Source organism: Pundamilia nyererei, unplaced genomic scaffold (genome assembly GCF_000239375.1).
Source record: "Pundamilia nyererei isolate P.nyererei 1_Seehausen unplaced genomic scaffold, PunNye1.0 scaffold00096, whole genome shotgun sequence".
Lineage (NCBI taxonomy): Eukaryota > Metazoa > Chordata > Actinopteri > Cichliformes > Cichlidae > Pundamilia > Pundamilia nyererei.
The window spans coordinates 2136463-2160745 of record NW_005187497.1 but is presented as its reverse complement, the minus strand read 5'-3'; the positions used below and the strand labels follow the sequence as shown (position 1 = coordinate 2160745).

General features: G+C 41.2%; 2 protein-coding genes across 3 annotated transcripts in view; one reads left to right on the top strand and one right to left on the bottom strand.

Moving 5' to 3' along the window:
• The window catches only part of col2a1b (collagen, type II, alpha 1b), a 45300-nt gene extending 31082 nt beyond the window's left edge, over positions 1–14218 (top strand). For both annotated transcript variants that reach the window (XM_005740076.2, XM_005740074.2), the window contains 19 exons: positions 78–131; positions 275–328; positions 662–715; positions 2593–2700; positions 3069–3122; positions 3256–3309; positions 4217–4378; positions 6541–6648; positions 8339–8446; positions 8709–8762; positions 9236–9343; positions 9893–9946; positions 10091–10198; positions 10349–10402; positions 10512–10619; positions 11666–11954; positions 12224–12411; positions 12900–13142; positions 13362–14218. In XM_005740076.2, coding sequence (XP_005740133.1) covers positions 78–131; positions 275–328; positions 662–715; positions 2593–2700; positions 3069–3122; positions 3256–3309; positions 4217–4378; positions 6541–6648; positions 8339–8446; positions 8709–8762; positions 9236–9343; positions 9893–9946; positions 10091–10198; positions 10349–10402; positions 10512–10619; positions 11666–11954; positions 12224–12411; positions 12900–13142; positions 13362–13508 — 2109 coding nt within the window. In that variant the 3' untranslated portion in view covers positions 13509–14218. The remainder of the gene's footprint in view (positions 1–77; positions 132–274; positions 329–661; positions 716–2592; positions 2701–3068; positions 3123–3255; positions 3310–4216; positions 4379–6540; positions 6649–8338; positions 8447–8708; positions 8763–9235; positions 9344–9892; positions 9947–10090; positions 10199–10348; positions 10403–10511; positions 10620–11665; positions 11955–12223; positions 12412–12899; positions 13143–13361) is intronic.
• Positions 14219–14915: 697 nt separating this feature from the next.
• Positions 14916–20622, bottom strand: LOC102204430 (leucine-rich repeat-containing protein 3-like). The gene is made up of 2 exons (XM_005740073.1): positions 20514–20622; positions 14916–18592 (listed from the first exon to the last, which is right to left on the bottom strand). Exon 2 carries the CDS (start codon positions 18523–18525, stop codon positions 17674–17676), a length of 852 nt encoding a protein of 283 aa, XP_005740130.1. The 5' UTR covers positions 18526–18592; positions 20514–20622; the 3' UTR covers positions 14916–17673.
• Positions 20623–24283: the final 3661 nt, after the last annotated feature.

The window sequence follows — 24283 nt, the reverse complement described above, 5'->3', positions numbered from 1 at the left end:
GTGTGAAGTCTCTGTTCTCACACTACAAACCTCTCCAAGTCTTTATACTAACTATACTTTTTTGTTTCATGTTTCAGGGTCTCACTGGTCCCATTGGTCCCCCTGGTCCTGCTGGTCCCAATGGTGAGAAGGTGAGGCGTTTTTACTTTTATTTTATTTGATCTAAATGATGTAATGTCTTGTTCTGCACAAGTCTTCATTTAAGTAGGTTTCTATAATGTAAAGTTAACCTTCTGTATGATGTTGCTGATGTTCTTCCTGTATTTTCTCGCAGGGTGAATCTGGTCCTGCTGGTCCTTCTGGAGCTCCTGGTGTCCGCGGTGCTCCTGTGAGTGTCACAGTTTATTGTTTTAGTAAAGAAAACATATCAGATTAGGAATTTGGTGCATGCACAGTGACTAGGTCAAATCATCATATATTAGTATATTATATTATGGCTTTTAGGCAGCATGCATGCTCTTATAGATCTTGTGATGCCTGAACTATCATCATCTTTCTTTATTCTTATATTTATACTTGAGCTTTTCAGTTTTCCTTTAGAGCCAGGCATCTTGAAGTATTGGAGCAACTATTTTTAAAACATTGGTCTCAACAGATCAGCCATTTCTCTCAGTTGGCCTAACCCCTGAGTTTTTAATGCCTCTGTGTCTTCATCTTTCAGGGTGACAGGGGTGAGACTGGACCTCCTGGACCTGCTGGCTTTGCTGGACCCCCAGTAAGTAGAAAGTCATCACCATGAACTAATCTTACTGCAGACTCCTGACTGATTTATGTTTCGACTTGTTAGCAAAGTAATAGAAGTATAATTTTACTTTAAAGTGGTTCAACTTGCTTATTTAACTGCAAGTAAAAAACTAACTGCATCTACATGGCGGGGCTTTTCTACCGCTCATATCTAGAAACACTTGGACGTCTAACTGCCTTTACGTCAGTTTTAGGCCTCGGTGAATTATTATTTTCTTTATCTTGACACATGTCTTGTTTCCTCGGTGTAATATCTGTGGAGGGAAATTAGTGTCTTTTTGTCAAACATCCATTTAGTTATTGCCAAAGACTCACGATGGACATAAAATAGATGTTTTTTAATAAGCTGCATCCCTCCAAATGGATTTCATCAATATATTTGTGGCAGCACAATTTATCTCTAAACAGGTTGTTTTTTCTCTACCTTACACAATGATTAATTATTGATTTTCTGTCAGGATGAATAACATTACAAGGTATCTAAATGCTATTTGTTTCAGAGCACACCGACTGTAACATGTTATCACAGTACATTAGGAGCTGCAATTAAAAGTTTTGAAATTGTTGTGTAATTATATCTCATGTCCTACCCCAGCTCTGTATTTGTATTCTTGGACTCTCCTAGAGCAGCTGTTATTTTATCCTTTCTCAATGCAGCTCAAGTTCAGTTGATCTTCTAAAACAGCGGTCCGCAACCCCCGGGCCACGGACCGGTACTGGTCCGTGAGTTGTTTGGTACCGGGTCATGAGAGTTCAGGCTCGCATGTGAAATGTATGGTTTTCAGGGTTTTTATCGGTTTTAAGTGTTATTTTTTGTATCGTTTTTATCATTAAAACCCTTGTGTTGTCCTCGGGATTCCCATATACTTGTTTGCCATTCACCCAGGGACCATTTTTGACCCGAGGACAACATTACCTCGGTTTATCTGGGTCTTTTCACGTGTATTATGAATAAATCTTCCTTTTTTTTGGTACCGGTACTGTTTTACTTTCTTGTATTTATACGCAACACCTTAAAGGCTGGTCTGTGAAAATATTGTCGGACATAAACCGGTCCATGGCGCAAAAAAGGTTGGGGACCGCTGGTCTAAAGCCACAGCTCTCCTTCCTTTATGCTAGCTTTCTTCTAATTGGCTGTCCCAGTAAGACAGAAGATTTGAAATGCAGGTGGGGCTTATGTAGTTCCACACAGAGCTACATGCCTACATGACCCACATCTTCAAAAGAGAAAAAAAATGCATGAAATTGAGTATTTAGAGCAGATTAATGCCTGAGCTTTTGGGCATTACTATTCACTGACTGCATCATTTGAACCTTTGGTCATGTTTTAAACTGAGAGCTGTGAAAGAAAAAATATAATAGGTCCACTTTAAAGTGTATGTAACACAGACGCTGTGGGCACAACGAGGCTAAATGCTGCACCAGTAGCACTTGTAGACGAGAGTCATAAACTCAATGGCCTGACTTGATTGGGATTTAAAAACAGAGATTTGTGCATAATTTGATGTACTTCTCCATCATAAATGGGGTACTTGAGCAGTTTGGTATTGCAGCGACACAAAAGACAAGTGAAGAAATGTCATCTTATCTTAGATCTTATATTTTTTAGTTAGATCTGTTAATCGATAATTTAACAAACCATTTAATATATGATAATGGCTCCACACAGGTTATATGTTACATGCAGTGTTAGCAGGTAAACAGAACTCCATGTGTAAAATGAGCCTTTAAACAATTCTTTTAGGTAATTGTGAAAGACCTTTGAAAGTATTTGATTATTAAGATATAGTCCTTTCACTTTTTTTCCTTTGATGTATATCAACAGCTGTTTCTGTCTTTTGCTTTCAGGGTGCTGACGGTCAGCCTGGAACCAAGGGAGAGCAGGGAGAACCTGGACAGAAGGGAGACGCTGGTGCTCCTGGACCCCAAGGACCATCTGGAGCCCCTGGACCCGCTGTAAGTGTCACTACATGTATTATTTCACTATAAATATGTTTTCTAAACCCAAAATAATGAGGGCTTGCACAAAAACACTGGATGTTTGTATCCCAGTTTTTCTTATTAATCAAAAGCTTTATATAACAGTACGACAGGCACTGAGTGACAGTTTTTCCTACAAGAAGAGAAACTGTTATGTATGCACAAATCAGCAAAACATTCATTTCTACCTCTCTTTTAAACATGCATGGTGGAGTTTACAAAGTGACAGCAACTGTTGGTGGTGATTGTGCTACATAAGGCAGAATAAGAAACTAGCTGACAGAAACGAGCTACTATAAAATACAACAAATGTCAGAGTGTAACACAGAATATGTTCATTTCAGGGTCCCACGGGTGTTTCTGGACCTAAAGGTGCTCGTGGTGCTCAGGGACCTCCTGTAAGTGATTTTTATCTATACCAAAGAGTCTCACTTTTAAATTATTTTACTCTTGTCTCATAATAACATGTGCAGGAAGCATTATTTTAGGATTTTATTTGTGACTCTGTCTAAATGCGCCCATCTCTGTTAGGGTGCCACTGGTTTCCCGGGAGCTGCCGGCCGAGTTGGACCCCCTGGCCCCAATGTAAGTTCAGCGTCCTGATGACTAAACCCTCCATCAAACTGACTCCATGTGCAGCTTTACACGTGTAGTGGTGATACCAAAACTAAGAGTATGATAAGAGCAAATGAAAAATTAAAGGAAAAGCAAAAATAAAGTGTTTTCTGTAAGCTGTTGATTATCGTGTGCTTCTGCTGAATATATTCGCTATTCAGCATTTTAAAGATGGTGGTGAATCTCCCCATAGTTCCAGAAACTCCTGTTGATGTTTAAATGGCTTTGAATAAATCTGCAAAAGCTATATTTTCAAAATCATCAACCATCTATTGACCTTTGATGGGGCATCCATGCCATCCTTTGAAAAGATCAATTCTGAATTGGTTTACTGGTTTCCCAAACCGAGCCAAAAAACATAAATCGTAATTATATTTGCTGGTGTATAACTGTAGTTGATATAATTTCAGAAAAATCTATTTTTGTCTGACTGTGGAGTTTATATAAAAAGATAAAACTACATCTTTCAAAGGTATGGGAAAAAAAGAACAGCTGGTTTAATTTGTGTTTTATAAGCAAGAGAAACTGTTGTGAAACAGGGATGTGTTTTCTAATGCTGCCTGACTTCTTTGTGTCATAGGAAACCTTGTAATTTGCACCTATAAAGTGCTTACCTTTGCTGTTTCAACACCTCCACACTTCACCACAGTGTGTCTGTAGGTGTTTGCTTAGATTTTCATTTTCTGCAGACATGCTGCAAAGAAACATATTGTGAGAAAACAGGCTAACCCTGTAAGGGTTCTAATATACAGTCTATGTGTTATTTGAAGTCATATAGAGCTGTACATATCATCACTGGATAGTTAAAATAACAAAAAATACTCATATGTTTCAGTAATGATTCATATTTATGTGTCCTCCTGCTCACACTTGTCAGGGTAATCCTGGACCTCCTGGTCCTGCTGGTCCTTCCGGTAAAGATGGACCCAAAGGCGTGAGGGGAGATGGTGGACCTCCAGGCAGACAGGGTGATGCTGGGCTTCGTGGTCCCGCTGGAACTCCCGGAGAGAAGGGAGACGCTGGAGAGGATGGTCCACCTGTGAGTTTCTCATTCTACAATCAGATTCCATCATAAAACACTCAAGACACTGGCTGGCATCACCTGCAACTCCTTTTTACTTTGTAATACTTGAAACCTCTTCAGTGCACCATATTTAGGCGGTCGTTAGAGCTACTCTGGGGAGTAGAAAATGATCAGATGTGTTTGTTTTCTGCACGTCTGTCGGCGTTTGTGTGGCTCTGTCAGCCCAAAGAGCCAATTTTATCAGTAATGGAAACACCCTCCATTACTGCACAGAGCTGTCAGTGTCCATCACTGGCTGTAATAGCAGGCCGAGACATCTGACAGCACAGGGTAGCACAGGCCAGTGACAGACTGATGACAGGAGCCCAGGCTTTTACTTTGCCTACCCCCAGAGCTGCCTGCACGCGCCCGTTACAAACACGTGACAAGTCAAGACAATGACATACCATACTATACATATCACAGACGATAGCTTACCCAAACATCAAGATAGCTGCTGTGCCGAGACTCCGTCCATCCTATAGATTACAGATTTTCAGCCTTGAACCATGTATCAGCACATCAAAGTCTTTGTCAGCTGAACTGGGTGCTCAGTTGTCACTTGGAGTGAGTTGTTTATAGTGGACATGTTTTCAGGGAGAGGACATGTGAAAGAGTGAGCTGTGGCGATGAGGAGAGGTGATGGAGAGACTGACACTGAAAAGTGCAACTGCAGCTGGGAATAAAATCCCATGTGTAGCAAATGACAGAAGAGATAAATCATAGGACACAAACACATCTTTGCTTTGCATTGTATTGAACTGTGTTGAGCGTTTGTCAGTAAACAAAAGTGATGCCTCAAAAAGTCATCACACATCACAAAACCTGCAAGAAATAGCGCCCTGCATAACCTCCCGGCTTTTCTCTTTTAGTTGCATGTCTGTATGTGTTAAATGAACTGTGCACACTCACCTGCCACTTAATTAGGAACAACTTGCTGCTGCTAGGTTAGACCCCCCCCCCTTTTGTTTACAAAAAGCCCAAATCAAAGCTGCTCTATTGTGGATGCCATCAGAGAATAGTGAATTTATTCTCATGTTCAAGACACCAGTTTGAGCTTTGTGACACGTTTCATCATCCTTCTGTTCACTGTGGTCATAAAGGGGCATAAAGACATGGTCAGCAACAATACACATGCAGGCTGTGGCATTTAAACAATGCTCAACTTTTATGCATGCATGTTTTTTATCCTGAACCTAGTTCTCAAGACACTCATTAGATAACGTCTTTCCAGCTTTCCGCTGACCAGTTAGGTGAGCCTGTGTGAATCGCAGCTTCAGTTTCCTGTTCTTAGCTGATGGGAACAGCACCCAGCGTGGTCTTCTGTTTCTCCATCAGCAGGCCTGAAATATACAAGGGTTATTACCCCTACTGCGCATTCAAGAGGAAAAGAGTTAAATCCCCTTTCTTCCCCATTCTGACTCTCAGTTTGAACTTCAGCAGATCTTCTTTACAATGTCTGCCTGGCTAAAGCCACTGATTTGCTGCCACATAATTGGATGATTAGATTTGCGCTAACAATCAGTGGAACAGGCGTGCCTTATAAAGTGGCTGGTGATTGATGGATCACTTTGAGTGTTTTATTAGCTGTTATCCAAGAAAGGCTTCTCACTGTAACTTCACATTAAAAGGATAGAAATTAGAGCCCCATCAGTCCTCTTACTTAACTATCAATCATATATTTTTCTTTCTCTTAAACAATTCTTTGAAGACACCGTCACCTTTCTGTGTGACATCCTGTTATACCGGTGGCTAAAATTATTTAGTCCTAAACGCAGATATATTAGAGTCTATGGGACACCAGAATGAAAGGTGCTTGAACCCATTTATATTATATTACATTGTTTAGTTTGTAATTTTATATCCATGTATTCACTCGTTTTAGTATTTGTGCACTTTCTAGCTTGGGTGATTTTTTTTTTATTGATTAGGTTTAGATTTTCAGATTTGTTTTAACTAGAAGTTAAATTTATAAACTGTAAAATCTCTTGATTTTTCTCAGCTGATTTTCTTGGTTGTTGATACCTATATGATCAAAATTGTTTGTTGATAGTTGTTAAATTAATCCATACCCACCCAAAATAATAATAATAGTAAAAATCTATATAACCACCGCTCTGCCACCTTTCTCCTCTCAGGGCCCGCCTGGTCCTTCAGGTCCTCAGGGATTGGCTGGTCAGCGTGGTATTGTTGGTCTCCCTGGACAGCGTGGCGAGAGAGGTTTCCCTGGTCTGCCTGGGCCTTCTGTAAGTAATATACCCACTCACCCACTCATAAAGTTCAACTTGCAAATTGTCTGTCAGTTATTTAGTTTAATAAAACGACACATTATTTAGTCTATGTCAGAATAAATCCTAAAATATGATCCTCATAATTTCCAAGAGTCAAACATTACAAATTTAAAATGTTTGTTATCTATTTTGTAGAAATGTTATGTAGACATTTAATTCACAGTAATGGAGCTGAAATAAAATTACAATATCAGCTCATGTATTAGTCATGAGACATAAGCAAAATCATTTGTGATATAAATATTTGTGATATATAATGTAATACAATTAATTTTCCATGCTTCAGATAAACTAGAGAACAAAGGTTGTTTTCTTACCCGTTGATTTTTTTTATTGATTTTCTCCTTTTTTTTTGGATTTTGACATTTTGACATTAATTGATTGATCAAAAAAACAACTTAAGAAAAGAAAATCAGTGTTGAAAATAGTTGGTGATGTAATTATGTAATCGTTTTGGTGTTTTTTAAACTCTAATCCAGTAAAGTTGGAGCTCATAGATTTGAAGTGTTTTTCTTGTTTGGATTTCTTCCACTTGTGTGTCTGTAGTTACTCAGATTGAGGTGTTTCCATATCTTTGCTGGAAGCAACTTAATATCTGTCAGTTTAAAAACAAAAATGTAAACAAATGTAACTACAAATCTCTACTTTCCATTCTGTTTTTGTGCATTGCATTCATACCTGCAAAAGGTTTCAAAATCCTTGCACTGCGCTTAACATTTCGCACAGCCTCCCAACTTTTTCAGAAACAGGGTGGTAAAATAAATATTCAGGAAGACGCCTTAAGAGCAGAGTGCCTACTGTTTTGTCACTTAGTACGAGTGAATGTGCAAAGCCTTCAGACAGGCTCCACTGTCATTCTGCTGCCCTAATTGGGTCACAGTCAAATCGAATCTCACATGAGCTAGGGCTGCTCTCCATGTGAGTCTATCTGATGCACAAGATGACATGTGACAAGAAGCCTCCCCTTCTTGCGTCTCACACTATTAGATACGTGACATGAGCTTGTCCCCTACTTACAACATCTCAGTGGGCATGTCCTCACCATCAATTATTCATCCGTACGCATGAAAGGGATGCCAAGGAAACAGCAGTGATGCCAGGAAAGTCACCCAGGAATGTTTCAAGCAGAGAAAATGATTTTAGTAGCGGAAGTGAAGTCGAACTGTGGATTCAGTTACCTTTTTTTTTTTAAACTGAGGATAATATTTATGAATGATTTATAAAAATTTGATATGTACTGTAGGAATATGCACAAGCATACTATGTACAAAAATGTACCCTTTTATCCCAGTTATATATAATGACCATCTTGACAGGTTTTTAAGGTGGCCTATGAGGACCTTTATGAGCTCAGTTAATCCTCTCTGATCATTCACAAAGCTGTGATTGGTCGACAAAAAGGACAATGACTACAGACCAGAATCATACTCAAATTAAATATGACATTATTTCTATATCCACAAGACCCCAGAATTGTTTCTTGTTTTCCTAATTTTACAGCAGAAGCTAAGCTTTTAACCTAAAATGACAGCATTCATCAAACATGTTATATTTTATGTAGCGGAATAATCCGACTAAATAAATAATAATAACGGTAACAACTGAATGAAGTCAGTTAAAAGTCTTTTCTCTCATTTCTCCTCAGGGTGAGCCTGGAAAGCAAGGAGCTTCTGGTGGTCCTGGAGACCGTGGACCCCCTGGACCTGTTGGACCACCTGGACTGACTGGACCTGCTGGAGAGCCTGGCAGAGAGGTCAGGGAATAGCTAGCATGCAGCATGTGTGAATTAGATTCATATCTGCAACATTAGGGCTCTCAGCTGTTTTCCTCCGACAGGTGAAGTCCGTTACTATGCACCGCCGTTGTGTCATGTTTACATTTGCATTGTGTTTACACCACATTAATATTGCGCCTCATTGGAGCAGGTTTATTATGCAGCTGATCTGTATTCAGTTAAGGGGACATCTGGTTTGGTGGAAACTATTAACATTTGATTTGGTTCCATTATCTGACAGGGCACCCCTGGATCTGATGGACCTCCCGGTAGAGATGGTTCTCCTGGAAATAAGGTGAGAAGCAAGTCTGGGTCTTATCATCCAATTTTTAATACCCTTATTGATATTTTGGAAACGTTCAAATCAGTATTGCACGATAGTGGCGTAAGACTGCACAACAGCAGCAGCGTGAAGCAAAGCAAAACTGCAGCCGGAAGCCTGATGAGATGCTTTTATAGATTCAGCCTCCTGTAATATACAATCACATGCAATAGTGTTTAAAACACAATCATATTCACTCAGTTTTTTCTTCGTCTGCTACGACAAATGATTAATTGCAGAGGTATCTGCACAACATTTTGGACTTCTGTATTTTGAGCAGCTTTATTCTGAGTGCACAGTTTTATAAAAATGTATTTATATAGTATATGTGCATTAAATTTGTATTTTTACCATCTTTTATCAAACCTTGTGCTTAAGTAGATAGCAGTAATTGAGTTATGTTACGTTACATGTAAATCCCTGACTGTTGTGCTCTCCCTCTGCAGGGTGAGCGTGGTAACACTGGTCCTGCTGGTGCTCCTGGTGCTCCGGGCGCTCCTGGTGCTTCTGGCCCAGTTGGTCCCACTGGCAAACAGGGAGACAGAGGAGAGCCTGTGAGTATTACCTCCAAGACAAGCTAAATTAAAATAGGATGTTCCTAGAAAAGCTGCAGCTGAAGAGCAAAGTTTGTTTGGCCTTATGAGATTTATATAAGGTGGATTTTTCTCTGCTGGAAATTAGCATATTGTCTGATAGCGAGTGCTGAGGAGTATGTCTCAAGTGTTTTATCCCTGAGTGACCTGTGGTCTAAGAGGAAAATTAAACTCTGTGCTTGCTTTTCTCATTTACATAACATTCAGTCAGTGTACTATGTTAACAATTGTAGACTATTTTATCACAGTTTGCTTCCTAAACGCAGACATATTTGACTGGTATACAAGCATATTGTTGAACAAGGAGGTACACAGCTGGTACACAATGACAAGCACAGAGTGAAGACAAATTGCTAAATCTTGAAAATGAAACTTACTGTAATTATTAATGAAATTTCTACTAGCAGATTATTAAAAGTTTATAAAATTTGAATTTGAATTTGAAAAGTTAGAATAATCGTCATTGTGTTCGTATGGTCCATAATTCCTTTTGTTTCTTTTGTGTTTCAGGGTCCACAAGGACCTGCTGGATCTTCAGGACCTGCTGGTGCCCGAGGAATGCCTGTATGTTTCTTTCTGAGAGAAACAAAGCTGCATGCCAAGTCTTGAATAATTTCTGGCCTGAATAAACAAAAGAAAATTGGTTTAGCCACAAGGCTTAAATTAACTCTTGAAATTCACACACATATTACCACGCTTTGTTCTCAGGGGCCCCAAGGACCCCGTGGTGACAAAGGCGAGGCAGGAGAAGCTGGTGAAAGAGGACAGAAGGGACACCGAGGCTTCACTGGTCTGCAGGGTCTCCCCGGACCTCCAGTAAGCATCACTTTCTGCCTGTAAACATACGTCTGCCTCCTGAACTTTGTTGTACACCAGCTCAGTCATTTCAACTAATTCGTGCCTTTGCTGTAGTGCAGTTTTCTTGTCATCATGCTTCAGGTATTTACTGTATTTCTTCTACTTTAGGGTCAACCTGGAGACCAGGGTGCTACTGGACCTGCTGGACCTGCAGGACAACGTGTGAGTACAAATACTCAACTGTAATAAAAAGTGGCAGTCACTTTGAAAAACCATTAGCTTCTTTAAATGCTTCATCTTCAGACCTTAACGTCTCAAACTGTCTCTGCAGGGACCACCTGGACCCGTTGGCCCTGCTGGAAAAGACGGTTCAAATGGTCTGCCTGGACCCATTGGACCCCCTGGACCCCGTGGTCGCAGTGGAGAGACCGGTCCTGCTGTGAGTGCTTTTTTTGTGCTCATTAAATTCATGCTCCTCTTTTCTTTTCTTTTTTATTTAATTTGCTCCGTCACATATTTCTAATAGTTTTTTTTATTACTTTTTGCTACATTCTGCAAAAAACAGGTTTGTGTTAAATACGTGAGAATGCCAAAGTTGTTTTCAAGAATTGAAAAAACAAGAATGGGACAAGATTGGAAACTGTGCACGACTGTCACGACCTCATGACATCATGAGTGCGAGATCTGAGGGGTTTAGTTGTGTGACGTGAGTTGAACATTTGCGCAAATAATTTCGTAGAACATTATTCGCTGATTTACATCACAGTCAGTCATGACACGATCCTTCCTCTCTGTCCCTGTCGCAAAAGAAAAAACACTATTAGTCGGGGGGGGGTTTCAAATTTAAATCAAAACCATTATATAAATTAACACGTTTTATTGATTGGTACAAAGAGTAGCAGCAAAATATTATAAAAAGGTAGAAACATAATGTCCACATGGGACAAAATTAAGTATATATATAAATGAAATAAGTTTTTTTAATGTTTGTTTTTTATTATTATACCAGATTATAGCAAATTTGTTGTCCTTATTAAAGATATAAGTAGAAGACATAAAGTCAGTCTGCAAGGAGGGCACACTTATGGTGTAGGAGCTGCAGAAACTGTGTCTGCATTTCATAATTTCATATTGAAGCAGGAATTGTAGGTGCACTGCAACAAGAAACGGACAAATTAAGTGGCAATTAATGGACTGAAAAACAGGAAGGAAAAATTTAGCAAAGGTCAAATTAAATGTGAGTATCAGTGGAAATGAATGACTCGCTTACTACGTGGATGCTGAAAGTGGGAGTGAAGTCTCAGACAAGTTAATAGAAATGAGATACAAGAACAGATTGTAGAGGATTTCCTGAACCCATCAGGAAGAGAGAGGCTTGACGGGTTTGACAGAAAAGGGCAAAATAATGCAGAAGTGCAATGATTGCAAGACTCAACAAAAAAAGAAGAAGTATATAACCCTCCCGTCTTTATTCTTTTCTCTCAGGGTCCTCCTGGAAACCCCGGACCCCCTGGTCCTCCTGGTCCCCCGGGCCCTGGCATCGATATGTCTGCCTTCGCTGGTCTGGGTCAGACTGAGAAAGGCCCCGATCCTCTCAGGTACATGAGAGCCGACCAGGCTTCTGGAAATCTCCGACAGCATGATGCTGAGGTCGACGCCACTCTCAAATCTCTCAACAACCAGATTGAGAACATCCGCAGCCCTGAGGGATCCAAGAAAAACCCTGCTCGCACCTGCAGAGACCTGAAACTGTGCCACCCTGACTGGAAGAGTGGTGAGTGACACCGAGGGGAATTGGTTAAATTTGGGGTGAGATGAGAAAACAGACAGGAATTTTTTGCCATCTCAATTTAGTAAAGTCAAGGTTTGTATTAGCCAAGGTTCTGCAGTTGGGGAGTGTTTGGATTGAGCTGATTTAGTCTATTTTTTCAATATTAGAAAAACAGAACATTATACAATAAATTTCCAAGTATTATCAGATTTTTAATTTACCAAAGACCGAGAATGATGCGCTCCCATGTTCCTATCTTTTTCCATCTGCAGGAGAGTACTGGATTGATCCCAATCAAGGCTGCACCGTAGATGCTATTAAGGTCTTCTGCAACATGGAGACAGGGGAGTCCTGCGTCCACCCCAAGCCTTCCAGCATCCCTCGCAAGAACTGGTGGACCAGCAAGAGCAAGGACCGCAAACATGTCTGGTTCGGAGAAAGCATGAATGGAGGATTCCATGTAAGTTGCATCAACATTTTTAAATTCTCTGTGCCTGTGAAACGGGAAGCGGATTCACTGCTATGCACATGTTAAACTATTTTAAAAAGTCAATGATATGAAAACAGTGGAGGCAGGTCGGCAGTTCAGCATAAATATTGATCATTGATTGACACGTCTATGGATTCTGCTGCACGATGAGCAGTGCCTTTTCCATCGTTTTCTCTTAAGTCTATACTAGTCTTACTTAAAGCGAAGTTAAAAAGCATCTTGGTCTCAAGAAGAAACCTTATAAATAAAGTTTAGCAGAAGAATAAAAAGCACATTTTGGCTGAGCGAGGACATAAAATCAATGACTCCCTCTTAAAGCCCCTGTATGTAAGGTTTTTAAAATCTGAAACATCATCTCAACAACCAGGAAAAAAACACACATGCGTATAAACTGAACCATAAAAACAATTGCAACTGTTATTCTAACTTTCCCTTCCTTCAATTCCTATGCAATGCAGTTTAACTATGGCGATGACAGCCTGGCGCCCAACACTGCCGCCATTCAGATGACGTTCCTGAGACTGCTGTCCACTGAGGCTTCTCAAAACATCACCTACCACTGTAAGAACAGCGTGGCCTACATGGACGGCTCGACAAGCAACCTGAAGAAGGCCGTGCTGCTGCAGGGCTCCAATGACGTGGAGATCAGAGCCGAGGGCAACAGCCGCTTCACTTACGCTGTGTTGGAAGATGGCTGCACGGTAAGACCGGCAATATTGCTGACATCCATATACATTACACCCACACTGTCAGAGAATCGTAAAAACGTAATGAGGGATGTTAAAAGTGGCTGAGAGAACAATAAAGCTCATACAAATTTCTTGCTGTGTCCACTCACGAAACTAATCTCATTCTCTCCATTTCTGGAGTAGTTAGAGGTTGTTTAACAGCTGTTTGCACCTGTCGTTCTCGCTCTACAGAGACACACGGGAAAATGGGGCAAGACGGTGATTGAATACAGATCACAGAAGACCTCTCGTCTGCCCATCCTGGACATTGCACCCATGGATATCGGTGGAGCAGACCAGGAGTTTGGAGTCGATGTCGGGCTGGTCTGCTTCTTGTAAAGAACGAGGGATCAAATTATCGAGAAAAAAGAAGTGGAGATTTGAAAAAGAAAATAACATGAAAGAGGAGCACACCTCAGATAAAGGAGGCGAGGAAGAGAAAAAAAGAAAAATCAAGACACTTTTTTTTTAAATGGGACTTTTTTTCTTAGTAGAAAGTGCTTTTCCAAGTTGAACTCCATAGGATATCTGCACTGAATGGCACCAGCACCTGTCATTTGTGATTCATCCAGCATTGCCTCCAGTCAGCTCGCCCCTGTCCACCCCAAACCACGGACTCCCTGTTTTCTCCAAAAATGCTACCTCCCCACCTGCACCCCTTCTCCCTCCCTGCCAACTAATCTTTTGCATATTCGCGAACAAGAAGGAGGAAGTATGAGGAGAGTACAGGAGCATACGTAGGAATTGGAGAGAAAACAATGTGTTGGTGTTATTTATTTATTGTTTAGGTTGAGATCCCTGGTGTGACAGGACTGAGTTTGTTGCTAAGTATTGAAAAGTGGCTTACACACAAATAATTTCCACCAACTCTCTCTCGTACTTCCTCCTCTTTTCTAACCATCCCATCGCTCCTGTACAATATCCACTAAAGAATGAAACGACAACAATCAAGCTGCAAAGAAAGTGCAGGTGTTCCTATTTCTACTGCCACAGTGTGTCAAAAGTTACTGTGTATTATAAATAAAGTCAATGGTGCTATTGTTGTAAAACAGTTTGTATTTTTTATCAGCCAGATACTCACATTTAGTGACCTGTATATATGTATATATATGTATATGTGTGTATACATATATATACAGTTTCTCAGAGAGAGCATGTCGCCCAGGATTTTGGATTTCAGGGTGATAAAAGTCCCGGCTTGCCCCCCCCTTTGCTTCGAGCGTTCGTACATAAACAAATATGGCCCCCTCGTAAATTTTTACAATCAAGTCATGTTCATTTCTTTAAAAATTGTTTTCTTTTTCTTTTCCTAACATTTGTTTTGGTATGTTAAAGCTACCTCACGCTAAAAAAAGAAGATCTTGACAAGTTGAAACTGAGGCCTTTTCCACCTCAAATCTTTACATTTGTGTGACCAACATGTTGAAGATTTGAAAATTTGATCATTAAAGCCCAGTCTGCTGCCCCCCACCCGCTCTGACCTTCATCCCTCTCTGCTTCCTGCCTTCAGTCTCCTCACAGCACGCGCCCTCTGCTTCACACTCACGATGTAAAGCGTGTTTGACTTTGTTGCTCCGGTCCTACAGCCAGCCAGAGGGTCCATTTGTGTGAGGTTGTGTATATTTTCTATTATTAATAATAATATTATTATTAATAATAATAGCATTATTATATTATTATGATCATGACTTGTTTTTGTTACGTTTTAATTAATGTAAATTGGAAATAAAAGACAAAACCAAGTCAAAGGCTGAAGTTGCGTTTTATTTATGTTCCGTTTTGTTCTCCCCGGTGATGAAATATCTCGTCCTTAACAAAAAACATTCAAACATAAATAAAAAAGACACAACGTATCATATCTGCCCTGCTTCCATTTTATGTTTCTGTGCCAACATCTGGATGTATTTCCAGGGAAGAGCAGTGATGGATATGGTTTAATTTTGCCTTGACTGATGATGGAAAAAAAACGTACCTGTGATGGTTTTCCAATCGTTTCCTTCACTTTTCATGCACAGTAAAGTAGAAATGGGAAACACTGCCAACTACGATCAGCTCATACTGCGATTTGTCTCTCTGTACTTCATTTCTATTCTTCTAATTGCATTTTTCTATCTTCAGTAGAAATAAATCAAGAAGCATTTCTATAAACAAAGTAGAGCAATGTTTGTTTTATTTGTATTTTTTTTTCTGTTTTTCCCCCAATGTCGCTTTTCATGGCTCATTTATTATTGAATGTAATACTTTCTAATATGAGTTTACCCTTGTTTGGATATTTTTGGGTGAACAAACAGACAAGAAAACAAATCACTGGGATGGAAATACATCATCATCAATGATAATAATAATAACAAAAACCTACAGGAAAAAACTTTTGATTTTTGGGGTTGTTACAATCATCACTGGAGAGACCAGGAGCATTATTATAAAGACATGAAACTGAGCTCAGGCACATCAACACTAGATGTAGGATTTATGACAAACAGCTAACGTTCAAGAAATATTCTGAGTATGTACGGTTACACATACAGTTTATTCACAGGCAGTTTTGCTTTTTAAGTCACATAACGAGCGTCCACCGTTTTATTCTCGTCTTCTTCTTGCCTGCGGTTTACCAACAAGACTGGTTTCACACACAGATCGTAACAATATCAATAACTGACTCTAGTTCTGACAGCATGGGAACAGCGCAGACCTGAACCAGAATCTCTCTCTGAGGGTCCAAAGTAAACAAACCACACTTATCAATATAACACATTAAATGTTGACCTGTTCCAGCGTGTGCCTCGGCTCTTCCCACTTTACCAACCCAGCTTTTAGATAAGATAATATTTTATTGTATATAATGGCCACATAGACATTTGTACACTTTAATCGATCACATACTGATGATACATGAAAAAAGAAGCCATGCTAGCAGCTCTATGACACTGTATGGCCCCTCAGCACAGTGCTCTGAGCTAAATCCTACCAACATCCTCACAATGACAGTGCTAACATACTGGTATTAGTAGTTTACCATAACCATAACTTGGTTTTAGAATGGACCAACAGGTCCAAAGAGATTTTTTTTAAGTCATAATTATTACAAATTGATCTGAAGATCTGTGTGGCTCACATACCTATAAAAACATGTTATAAACTAGCTGTTCCCATTAAACCACTCATTGCTGACTGGGTTGCATTGTTGCCCTTGTTTCCAAAGTCTTTTTTGTGTGTGTGTGTTTGAATACAATGAGAGTGAAACCTAAAATTATGCCGTAAATAACAAGCTTACTTTTCCCCATTTATGATCCCACACTCCGGTATGGAGACACGTTTTAAAGAGGTTGACTAGCAAACTGAAAATAGGGCTTTTTACAGTCTCTAATGCAACAGTGAAGGATGACAAATCCAGATTTATTAAATCACATTGCACACCCTCTCCTCACAGAATGCTAACATATTACCACAGTAAATCTGAATTCAATTAAATCATGTGATACTGGGTGAAATGCGGATGTTTATCCAGGCAGGGTTTGCTCTGCATGCGTGCAAAAAGCTAGGCTGAGGATTCAGTGCACCTGCGGTACACCTACAGGAATAGCATTAATTGTAACACTACAATCTGTTGTGTTCTAATCAAAGCAATTTATTATCAAAGTGTTTTGCTTATTTTCACACTGCCTTTTAAAAGAAAATCGATTGGGATGGGGTTGTGGAAAAGAAAAAGAAATGCAGTCCCAAATAATCAGGACTCGAGGTTTTCTACCAGCTCCTCTCTGGATAAGTATTAATAATTGTTTTCTAAATTGATTTGGACTCTCTGTACACCAGGCGATACTGGGTATGTATACTAAACGGACACATAATAGTTCACCTCCAGCTCTAATGGATTCCTTAGAGAAAATTTAGATCAGAGGCTTTCCAGTGACACATAAACACTGGGTCAGTGCTGATATATTAAAAAAGGCTTAAATTATATCTGCGCAAAATCAATAATATCAAAGTAAAAACGGCCACAGCTATGCACAAAAATGCACGTGCACATATTAGACAAGCAATTATAAGATGACACACATTAGCGTTTGCACACTGTCCTCGACCTGATAAACACTCCAGCTGATTAGTGCCTTTCAGTAGTTTTATTAAGGGTCAGTTGGTCAACGACTCCTAATTAGAGCTTAATTTAAGATAAAAGAACACAGTATGAAGCATGGTGGGAGGATAAAAGAGGGGGTGCAAGAAGATGTCTTACATGTTACACTTTCACTTTGTACTTTTAGGGATTTTTAAATTTTCTCTCAGTTGAGATGGTGGGATGAGTAAGCAAGTATTTGTTTTATCCACAATTAGCAAAAAATATGATGGGAAAGGAAATATGAAGACATTTGCAGGGTGTTCGGGAGCTGCGTTTCCTGTGTGTGTGCATCTTCCACTGCTGGTTTTCACCATAACTCCACATAGAATTTCAAAGTCAAGGTTGGTAAAAATAACATTTTCTTTTAAATTTCAGCTGAGCAGGAGTTTAGAAACCAGTACTGAGAGTATCTGTCTCAGTAGGGGTCTTGCGTGGGCTGGGTAAACTCTTCAGGTACTCCAAATGTCTGCGAGCCTCGGCTTGGTTCTGCCTCACATAGTACACTACATACACAATGACCATGAAGAACCACACAAACATGGTCACCAGCATGGCTACATCAGTGGTCTTCCTCTGCAGACTGCAGAAATTCACCCCAGAGTCCAGCAGTTTAACCAGCGGTTGGCCTGCGTGCTCGCCCAGTGACCCCGGATCCTCCCACCTGCTCCCCTCACCCACCCCCCGCACAGAGCTCTCACATATTATCCCATTCACTGTCTCAGGCTCCAGGTTCAGAGTCTCCATCAGCTCCTGGAGTGTGCAGTCACAGTGCCAGGGATTGTGGTAAAGACGTGTCTTTGCACGAGTGGAACCAAACTCCTCCTTGCTGACGTGCCTCAGCTGGTTATGTGAGAGGTCCAGCAGGCGTAGCTCGGGCCCCAGATGTTGCAGGGCCCCAGAGGCAAGCGAGTCGATGCGGTTGTGGGACAGGTACAGGTCCCGCAAGCGGACCAGGTTACTGAAGGCACTCTCTGGGATGTTCCGTATGTAATTGCGCTCCAGGTGGAGGGAGACAGTTTCTTGTGGGATCCCCTCTGGGATCTCCCGCAGCCCGGCATCCGAGCACAACACCGTGGCCGTGTCCCAGGCACAGTGGCAGCTGTCCGGGCACTGTGGGAACACTTGGCCCCACAGAGCCAAGAACAGGAGTGACACACGCAGCCATGAGTGAAGATCCAGTCCTTTACGTCTTCCTCCACTGAGGCTGTTACATCTCGCCTCACACCAGCCCCTGCACATGGCCTCACCATAGCCTCCTGACACACACCAGGTCCCAGTTAGCCGCACACTGTTGCGCCGGGAGAATCTGACAGATTGAGAGAAAAGAGGTCAGTTTGGAAATGAAGACTCTCTCTCTCTCTTTACTTAATCTGCAAACACATGCAATCACAACAAATGCTCACAAGGGGAGATTATGATGTTTTGGGAGGAGGGGCAGAAAAAAGGTCAGTGGCTAAAGAGACAGACAGTGAATGAGCTTAAACGCGGCTTATTCCACGAAAGCCCTCCTGTATGGAGAGGCATGTAATGCAAATGGACTCAAACATGTAAGAGGACAGTTTCTCTGCTAGAAAATCACCCCTTGTCATGCATATCGAAGAAAAATGTTTGTTAATAACTCTGAAATGAAACTGGACTTTCAGTGGAACCATCAGCAAGTTTTATTGCAGTGATTCCCTCACGAATCACAGTCCAAGCCGTAATGACGGTTTAAGTGGTCTAATAGGGTTAAAAATCCTCTCTTGTACTTCTGCATTAAAGGGACGTAAATCATTATAAAAGATCATCTTAAACCCTCCCTTTCCTCTCCTGTTGTGCTCCTCCAGAATAACAAGTTTAAGATGAGAAGGAAAGCATTACATTACACCCATCAATACATGCTCATCTCATTTATCTCTGTATTTATTTCCCCATGATGCCATATCCCCTTAATCATCTTCCAAGGGTGAGGTAGAGGAGATGTGTATTGTAGGATGTAGGTTAGAAAGGGGTTGGATCGATAAGCCCAAGCATTGCCTGCTGCACTATTAACTGCGTGAACATTAATCCTGCCCGAGTCCCACAGTGTCAATAAGTGACAGGGCTGGAAAAAAAATAACCCAGCAGCAGTCTGGGTGTTAGCATCTGCTCGCTTCTCCCACAGTTTAGAGGCAAAAGTTTAAAAAAAGCAACATGAGCAAAACCAACTGGGACTCTGCTTTAAATATGGTTTTTTTTCCTTTCTTTAAAACAAATAAATAAAACCATGTGGGTCTGTAGGTGGTGTGAGGGCAGCCTGTTCTTGTTTTGCTGACACAAGCATGGCCATATGATGTTCTTGTTCCCAGACTGAAATCACAAAACACTCCTTGAATTTGATTAAAAGACTATCCTCTTAAAATGTCAAGCACCCTCCGCTTTCTCCCCATTTTCATAATAGAATAAAAACTGTCATGTGTCTCTGTTGTCCTGACAGCAGGGCTGAGGGTTTCAACCCCGACTCAAGCGGCCTAGATTTGGATGATATGCCTGAAGGTGACTGGGTGACAGCCCTCTGATGTCCATCAAGCTGCCCTCTGTGCCTTATAAACTGTGCAGAGGATTTGGCTCAGCACGCACTCAACGGTCCGTTATTAACATACTAAATGCAGATGCATGCAAATCCCCAATTAGCAAAAATAATCATCTGCTGCATTAATAAGAATGGGATTGAGAAAGACCGGGGTGGGGAGGCTCCCAAAGCAAATACAGCTGTGGTTACAGCTGGTGACTGCAGTTTCCAATTATTTTTTTTTCTAATATCCCTTCCTAATTTTAAAAGGCATTTAATCCGAAATAGAAAAGACATTCTCGGAATTTCCTGCACCCAACATAGTTTTTGACAAAATGAACCTGCACCGACATGATAACGATGCCGGTGAAATTTCATGCAGACTTTAGATGACATTAATCTGCGTGAAACAGGTCAACTAGTCTACCCGAAGCAAAGGGCGTCCACAAAACAGCGCTTTCCGTTTGGTGACACTAAATGTGATTTTTTTCTGTATCATTTTTAAACTTTTGTGCGATAAAAATGAAGTTACTTAAATTTTATGTGCAGCTTTTTTTTCTCCGCTTGCCTTATTAGGCTAAAGTTAATGCATTTCTTTTTTTTTCCCTTCTTTTTTTTAAAGAGAGAGAGAGAGAGCAATTCGCGAAGGATCTGAATGTCAGGGCTCGTTTTTCCAAGTGAACATAAATAAACTCACCTGTAAAACCGTTTCTGGTGAAGTTTGGATCCACGCGGCGGGTGAGGATGTTTATTTAGACTCCGTTTGTAGTTTTTCTTCCCACAGGCTGGATGAACATCATCATCATCATCCTCTTCCTCAGAGTTGACAAATTTCCCAAAAAGGCAGAAAAAGAAGACAGACAGAGAATCACCTGAGAGCGCGTGGCGGTCTGTCCCCTGCGGAAGGCTCCGTCACTGACTGTCTCACTAGTGGAGGGTAGTTATAGCGATAAAGATGTGGGGCAAACTCTCTCCCTCCCTCTGTATCTGCTTGTGCGCGCGCTTGTATATGTGTGTGCGTGTGCGCGCGTGAGACGAAAACAAACGCGGGAGGTGTGCCCTCCACTTCTTCTGTCCCTCACTAGAGCTGGAATCAATCTCAGCTTTCTGAGAAGACGCTGGTTAACTTAATTAACCTATAGATATAATTAGATTCTTCCAACCATTTTTCCAGCAGAATCAGATTGAAACCCAGCCATGCGCACAGTTACACAGATTAGTAATTTATTTATTCATTTTAAGTAAGCAAAAAAAAAAAGAAAAAAAAAAAGAGCCTAATCATTGTTTGATATAGCATGCGAAATAATAAATAGCCTATATCACCCGCAAAGCTGAGCGGGCTATTTACAAAAGCTGTCAGGCTGGAGTCCTACCTGCAGCTGTTCACAGTTAGATAAACAGGAGTCCTGACTGATAGAGCTGGAAGGAAAACAGCATTAAAGGGAAAATGTGATTCTTCTAATCACTCCTGTTTTGTCCACGCTTAGTAGTGGAGGTCAAGTAGAAAGAGACTTCATTTGTCACAGTGTGCAGACACAGAGAGTGGATCAAGCTGAAAATGAAGACTGACTTGGACACGCAGGGAAACATAAGCATGGACCTACAAAGGAGCAGCAGAACATATGGCAGCCTTGACATTTTGAATTTCCACATAAATGACATGGAAACACCATCAGACCGGGAGACAAAACAGCAGAAAACAGAGAATGTATGCAGAGAGCAGGCGCACTCTCGGGATGAGTGACCTGCTCCGTCTCTGATTTTCTATTGTAAGCAGCAAGAATATCTGCCCATGTACAGCAGAGCCCTCAGGGGGGAAAGGATGGGTCTGACAGCCATGATGGCACCTCGTATCCCTCCTCTGCCTCTACAGCCCGTCCTGCTCCTGCTAAATCTATGACATTCCCACTCCTGACAAATACAGAACGCTGCAAGTATAATGCCTTTTTTTGCCCCCACATTCCAGCTGAATACTTGTGAATGTTTTGCCCTTGATGGGTGATTGTTTCCATGCTTGCCAGACATGATGCGGCAGACAGGCTGAGTTTTGTGGTTTTTCCAGATAGAAAACAAGGGACAAAGGGGTGCATAATGAGAAAGCACATGGCGGCAGATAGAAAAATCTCCTACTCAAGAAAAGAAAGAAAAAAAAAGTATTGCACATTGTCTATTTTTGCTCCCTGAACTGAGAGCGAATAGCATGATTTTGGGTCCGAAGTTCAATTTGCAGGAAGAAAAATAAAAGCTGTACCACATGGTGAGAAGGCTTTGGAGGGTCTATTTGTACAATATCGGATGAAGATCTTTTAAAGGATGCGCATGCCTCTGAGCAGCACGGTGATGACAACACTGACAATATGAACTCCAAGGAAAACCATCACTGCAGTCAAGTGAAACAGTTTGGCATCATCTGTTTGCTCGGGTGTTGTCCTCAGAGGGGAAAACTGAGCAAACCACACAAATTTGTAAATACAAAGAGGCAGTGGAAAAGATCTGCCAGCCAGAAACAAAAATCTAGTTCTTTCTGTGCACACGGTCTGTGTTTTTGTCCTTTATCTGTGTTGTGAAAAGAAAGGGCAAAAAAAATAAAACCCACAAAACTCATGTGGCTATACCTCTCCATTAGGTATAGAGAGGGAGAGGAGGGGGAGCGAGAGAAAAGAAAAAGCAGTGGAGCATTTCTTGTAACTAGCCTGTCATTCTCTCGGGATTAAATCCACTAACAACAGGTCAGGCTGGGGGCAGGTGTTCTGCTGAGGCTCTCAGTAGCCATTTTTCCACAGCGTGGCCAAGTGGGACTCGGTAGTGCTGGAGTCGTCTTAAAAATGCTTACGACCGAGGACTAACACAAAGATCTGGTTTGCTGCTGTGTTGTTAAAAACTACAACACAGACGGAAAATCATCCCTGCTGACAAAACAAAGTATTAAAAATGTTGCTTTGTAGGGGCTTTGGGTGACAGCAAAAGACTTGCAGCCCGTTTGTTCTGTAGCAGCAAAACCAGCGCATGGGCTGAAATGCAAAGCAGAGCTTTTGAGGACACTAAACATTTAGAATATAGTCACAGAGCACCCTGTGATTTCCTGTGCACAGCAATCAGGCAAGTGCACTTGACCATGAATAAGCCTGAAACTGTGCATGTGAGGGTAAAGTGGAGACTGGGAAGCTCAAATCGATGCATATTAGGCTACACATCAGTTCTTTCCTCCTTTCAATCTGATGCTTCTCTCAGAGAGTCTCCAATTCTGCCACTGTGATGAATGCACCTTTGCTGTGTCCTGCTCCTTTGAGTGAAGCAAGCTGTGAAAAGGGGTTATCTTCTACATCTCCCAAAACAATACAGCATCAGTTGGCAGGGATTACAACACCATGTGACTATAAAAGGCTGTGACAAATGTGTATGGATTGGATTGAGACCTTGGCTCGGGACCAGCACAATAGAGAGCAGAGTAATAACACTAAAACGTGTATCTGTGTGCTTCTGAGACAAAGGTAGCGTGCAAAAGAAGTTGCAAGAGGAAGCGCACATTTCCAAAGCCATTATATATTGTTAGTGCACTCTCAGCCAAATGGTAAACAATAATTCAGCAGCTGAAAGTTGAGAGCAGATATAGATTAGACGATACACCATGAGCTTTATTGCTATGAGCACATGCTGTCTGTGGGAGCTTGTTTTCTTGACATTAGATGGGGGAGGTCTAACGTTTGCCACAAAAAATAGTAAAAGCAAGAGCGTGTTAGGAGAAAATTAACTGGATTTAAGAATAAATAGTCTGAATGCAACGAAAGGCAAATGAGGAGAAAGACATGAAGCCGAGCAACATTTACAGCTGTAACGTGTCCATTTTATTTTGCACCGCAGCGGCATTTGCACAATGACACCAGCGCTGATGGAAATAAAATGCACAGCAATAAAACCAGAGCGGTGCGTTATGTAGACGAAGAGCAGCGGAAGGTCAGACCCGTGGAGAATGTAATAAGGAGTAACAGGTAGCAAAAGGGGGAGGAAATCTGGTGTAATGATGAGAAAATTCAAGCCACATCTACCGACTTTATTACAGGGAAATTGACTGCATGACTCGTCCCAGTCCCGGTAACCCCGTCACGAGGCTTCCTGCCACGCGGAGCACGTCTTTGTGGCGTTTGGTAATTTAATTTATCCAAATTAATCAGGCCTTATTACTGACGCTTTGATCTCGGAGCCAAAGGAAGTGGCCTCTGTATCTCTTTGTAGTGCTACGGTTAATGTCAGCACGCTGGAAATGAAAGGTGCAACCGTAGTCCAGGTGTCTCTATAAATCAGCGACTGAAAGGTAAGGCCGTGGTATCTCAGGCTTTGAAGATGCTGGTGTTGTTCGGTCAGATGGCAGCATATTATGGGGCGCGAGCGACAGCCAAGAGACTGGGAAAACAGCAGGTTTATTGCCGGATTCAAGCCAATGCTCAATTATTTACCAAAGACCAAAAA